The 5,098-nt window shown below is 44.3% G+C and overlaps 1 protein-coding gene across 1 annotated transcript in view; it reads right to left on the bottom strand.

The window, feature by feature from the left end:
* Positions 1 to 1,584: 1,584 nt before the first annotated feature.
* The window catches only part of LOC117764606 (protein SOGA1-like), an 88,411-nt gene continuing 84,897 nt past the window's right edge, over positions 1,585 to 5,098 (bottom strand). The window contains 5 exon segments of the mRNA XM_034590529.1: positions 1,585 to 1,929; positions 2,007 to 2,235; positions 3,066 to 3,481; positions 4,391 to 4,666; positions 4,800 to 5,067. Of these exon segments, the coding sequence (XP_034446420.1) occupies positions 2,089 to 2,235; positions 3,066 to 3,481; positions 4,391 to 4,666; positions 4,800 to 5,067 (1,107 nt within the window). The 3' untranslated portion in view covers positions 1,585 to 1,929; positions 2,007 to 2,088.

The following is a 5,098-nucleotide window of genomic DNA, read 5'->3' as shown; positions in this document are numbered from 1 at the left end:
AAAAAAAACTGTTATAAAAATGCTCTTAGTTTACAGTATTTGTAGTTTTTGTACACAAACAATAAGTGTGCAGACATCCTACTGACTTATGGAGACACAGGTTTAATTTAGTTAAACAACGTGTTTGACTAAAGTTTGAAAAGATCAAAAAGGAAATTAAGAATTTAGTAAAATGATTACTTATAAACTGTCAGTCCTCCGTGTGAATGCAGTGGGACATTCAGAGCTCGAAGCATCTTTTCATGTTGTTACAGCTCTACATTATCATACTGGAGCTCCACCAACTGTGTAGCACGAAAAAACAATGACAGTTGTATTCCAGAGAAGAGAGAAAGGAGGAAGTAAAAGACTTAGGAATGATGTAGTGGTACAAGAGGAAGCTGAGAACTGAATGGGCAAATACAACATACAGAACTGAGGAAATGTGAATGTTTTCTGTAATAAAAAGGAATGCATTGACTAATATCTCCTTTCTGCTTGATGAAGTTTGAACACACTGAGAATCTGTGTTTGTTTCCTATTGTTCACATCTGATCCTATGAAGCACAGAGGATAGAGATGTATTGATAAAGCAGGTCAGTATCATTATTTCTTCATCACTATGTGACACAGATTCCAAAAGTCACAATGTCATGATTCAGTGAAGACATGATTTTCTCAACTTTTTCTACAGAATAGAGATGAATGGAGTACATTTGCTGTGTTGGTCTGGGTTTTGCTAGCATGTAGAAAAACTGGTACAAGAAGAGGGACAAATATGCAGATTGGCTTTGAGGTCATTGCAAATCGATGAGGAATGGTCCCCAACCAGTGCTGCAGGACTGTACACCACATGTCTTTATCAGATGGTGGGGGACCCTTGACATCAGTGGAGAAATATCTAAAAAATATGACACAGACAGGCACTTTTTCCACCTGCTGCACATACAGACTCTGGAGGGTAAAACAAGGTTTAAGACGTGGCTACAATGCCACAAAGTGTCCCTGTATTTGTTGCCGACGTCCTTTTGGGAACTTAGTGGAGTGTTGCAACTAAACGAGCCAGGAGGGATTTTTTGTTGTTGCTACTTAACAACAATAGTAGGAGGTCCAGTCCGAGATGAGTTTCATGGTCTCATTTGTCAAGCTGACACGTCCGAACATCCATCGATGGAGTCCAACTGTGGTCATGCTGGGATACTAAGTCCGACGGCGCTGCAGAGGTTCTCCTTTTTGCGAGCTGACAAGAGACGCTGCTCTGCAAACTGAATCAGATGTATCGTCAGGACCCGTCGTAGAAGACACTCGCAGGGATATTATTGTGCTAAACAATCTAAGTGGTACAACTGCGTTTCCCGAGCACGGCAGGCGTGTATGTGACGAGGTTGCAGAGTTGCTAACGGGACATAAAATGTTTTTTTCAGCTTTGATAAATGTCTCCTCTTCTGTTTTATAGTTCCCATAGCAACACACTGGGACTGCATCCTATCTTTCTGCTCTAACATGGCGTCATCATTGTGGAGGGGTGGTGGTGAGTGTAGGTCCAGTCCTGACATCATAGTTTAACTTGTTAGACTCTCATCAGTTGAGAGTAGATTTTGTTGAATTAAGTGTGTAAGATGATGAGTGTGTCTAGTTTTGTGTCTTGCTGGTATTTTTGTGTTGTTCTGAACTGTTGGATTCAGTACTTGTTATCCTACTCCAATGTTACCTAGGTTTGTGTACGTGTGTGTGTGTGTGTGTGTGTGTGTGTGTGTGTGTGTGTGTGTGTGTGTGTGTGTGTGTGTGTGTGTGTGTGGCAGTGTGTTTGTGGGGCAGTCTGTGCAGGCTGTGTATGTTGTGTCTGGCAGTGCGCCTGTGTGGCAGGTTGTAGGTGTGTATGTACATTTGGTGAAGGTTGTGTTTTTATGGCAGTGGTGTTCAGTGTTTGTGAAGAATCAGTATTGCTTTGTGTGTGTGTGTGTGTGTGTGTGTGTGTGTGTGTGTGTGTGTGTGTGTGTGTGTGTGTGTGTGTGTGTGTGTGTGTGTGTGTGTGTGTGTGTGCGTGTGTTTGTGGTTGTGTGTCTTCCTGTGTGTTGCGTGTCTTTGCATGTGGCAGTAGAAGTGGCGTCACTCGCTGCAGGCCTCCTTCTTCTCCTCCGTTACCGCCGGAGACTCTAGTGGGCGGTGCTTGCACTGCCCTAGTGAATGGCGAGCTGCTGTTCTGGATGGTCGGGCAAGGCAGGATGACTGGGAGGCGCAGTCACAGGGTGCATCCTGGGAAAGAAAGGGTGTTGTTCAACAAGGCGTGGAGAATATTTATAATGTGTTTGAAACTTTCTTTAAGTGACACACATGCTAACATGAATAGAATTAGTGTGATGACTAACAAGGTTCTGACAAGTTGAAACCAGAAACTGGTTTCACCAGTTACATCATACAATTATGCTGATAGCTTTCCAGTCCAGTCTCTGCCAATCGTTCTCATTGAAATTTATATTTTTCAGATGTTTGATATTGAATTAGGACACTGGGGTTAAATATATAAGCAGGCATAATAATAATAAAAATGAAATTAGCTGAGAACTGTGGGTAAATGGCAGGCTAGTGCAGTTTCTCTGTGCAGGTTTGTTTTGTACAGGAACACATGAAGGAATTTATTTTGCTTCACTACACTGTAACCTACCTGCAGCCAGGTGTGTTACCTCCATATTAACTGGGTTGTTCAGAATGTGCTTCTCTATAACTTATATATAACTTAACTTAAAAATAAATCTGTGAATGTTGGTAGAAATATTCAGAACGTGTGATTTATCCAGTCTTTGCAGGTTTCAACTAGTCTTTACTCTGCAGCTTTAAACTGTGTAATCCATCACAGTGAACACTTATCTGTAATTGCATTCAATTATTGTGAAAAGGTAATGCAGTGCAAACTATTTAAACCGATCTTCACACAGTGTCACAGTGATGGATTTGTTCATTTAATTGATGCAAGTTTCAAGAGTTTTCTAGGAATTGTTCAAATAGTTCAGAAACGGAATGTTGCATGAAAATTTGCAAACGGTAAAAGTTTGAAAAGTTAGGATTTAAACTAGCAAGGATCTTACCTCCGGCCCTACTCCTGCAACTCCAGCGTTGCTCAATGTTTCCTTCCCTCCTCCCAAGATATTGACCATCTCTTCCCCGACCGGTTGTCTCATAAACCTCTTATTAACAATCCTGGTGACACTGTCGTTAGCGAGACCTCCGACCACAGCTGACATGCACTCTGGCTTGGGCTCATCGATGGGGACAAAACCCCCCGGGACACTCAGACCTCTGAGACCGCCCAGGGATTCTTTTTGCGCTCTCTCCACAGGCAGGATGACTCCTCCCTGGTCATGGCTGCTGCAGACACTCTTGAAGAACTCCTGGACCAGGCCACTGTACCGCTGAGTGCTGGGTTCAGATCCACAGGCCACCACTGCAGAGGGTTTTCCTGCGGCAGAAGGTGGTCGTGCTGGACTGGCACACTGGCTGGTACCTAATGGTAAACAGGGATCAGAAATGGGCTATTATTATGTTCTGAATTAATTGTGATTGTCAGACTGACTCATTGTTCACAGGAATAATTGAATCAATAAGGAATGGTCCCCAATCAGTGCTGCACACCACATGTCTTTATCTTACGGTGCGTGAACCTTGAAATAACACGGTTTAAGATGTGGCTACAATGCCGCACATGACTTCAAACCCAGATTATTTCAAACTTCGATTCAAACCTAGATTATGACTAATTAATGAATGAAGATTATTTTATGCCACCCCCCAACCCCCCACGCATGAGACTCAGCGCCAGTCAACAAGAGACTCTGCACCTCTGCTCTAATCACTCACATGTAGAACTGATCTATATAAAAACCTGCTGAATTCATATTTATGTTCCTGGATAAATGGGGCGTCGCTTCTTCTGCAACAATGAGGTTAAAACAATGCGCTGCATCATAATCTGCAGGAAGAACTTCTCTTCTGTCTGCAGGAGTGTGTGTTTGTGTGTGTCTATGTGTGTCTGCTCGTCTCATTCGCTCTTCACACAAACTTATCACATTTATTTAGTTATTAATCGATTGTGTCGGATCATGAATCTGGATCGTTCCAGTCATTTTAACCCTGATGTCCTGGCTGTGCGTGTCACGTCTCGTGTTGTATGTGGCAGATGAACTGCATGAACCGTGAATTAAACAAACACAATGTAGACTGCATGTAGTGTAAGTGTTATAATAACTTAGGAAACCCGACATTTGTTGAATGCACCCATAGGGAAAGTATTAACTGAATTCACAGACATGAGCAAGATTAAGTCAGTTAGAGGTTATTAATGTTGGTTTTTAAACATTTTGGATTAATTGCCCAGCCCTACTGACTGTAAACAAGGGTCAGATCAGTATCTTACCTCCGTCACCCCTCCACAGCGACTCTGTGCTTCCAGAGTGTTCCACCACGCTGAAGAGGCTGGAGAGGCCATCGGTGAGGCCGTTGAGGACGGGGCTGTCCCTGGTGGTGGTGGAGCGAGCCCAGGCTGAGCCTCCGCCTCCGCCTCCGCCTCCACCTCCACCTCCACCTCCGCCTCCACCTCCACCTCCGCCTCCGCCTCCACTCATGGGTCTCTGCTGGAGGCTCCACAGGCTGCGGTCCCTGGAGGAAGTCATTTCCAGCCTGGATGTGGAGCCTAAAACACAAAAAGTTGGACATCTCACTATTAATTTAAAATAAAGATGGTACACGGTGAGAATTAATGAAGCAGATTAACAGAGCCATAATACCATGAGGTGGGCTTGATAAAAAAACAAACATCTAATTACCAGAGGAGACTCTGCGTTGTAGTTTGGGTGATCCATACTTGGGCGAACAGCACGGCCTATCGATGCGGCTGTGAACTTTATCTAGTGATGTTGATATCTGCCGGGTTCTGGCTGACACCAACGAGGATGTGGCCGTTGACGAGGGCCGAGGAGACCAGGCTTTGGTGTGGAAGCTCGCCCCTCTGCTGCTCGGAAGGATGTCGGTTTGAAGCCCGATACTGACGTACTGGGCAGAGGTCTGCGTGGACCTGGTGGAAATGCCGGCCGTCTGGTGGAGAGAGGGATGTGAAGTTTAGTGC

The sequence above is a fragment of the Hippoglossus hippoglossus genome, chromosome 7 (genome assembly GCF_009819705.1).
Source record: "Hippoglossus hippoglossus isolate fHipHip1 chromosome 7, fHipHip1.pri, whole genome shotgun sequence".
NCBI classification, from domain to species: domain Eukaryota; kingdom Metazoa; phylum Chordata; class Actinopteri; order Pleuronectiformes; family Pleuronectidae; genus Hippoglossus; species Hippoglossus hippoglossus.
The sequence above is the reverse complement of the archived record's forward strand: the minus strand, read 5'-3'. Positions and strand labels throughout refer to the sequence as shown.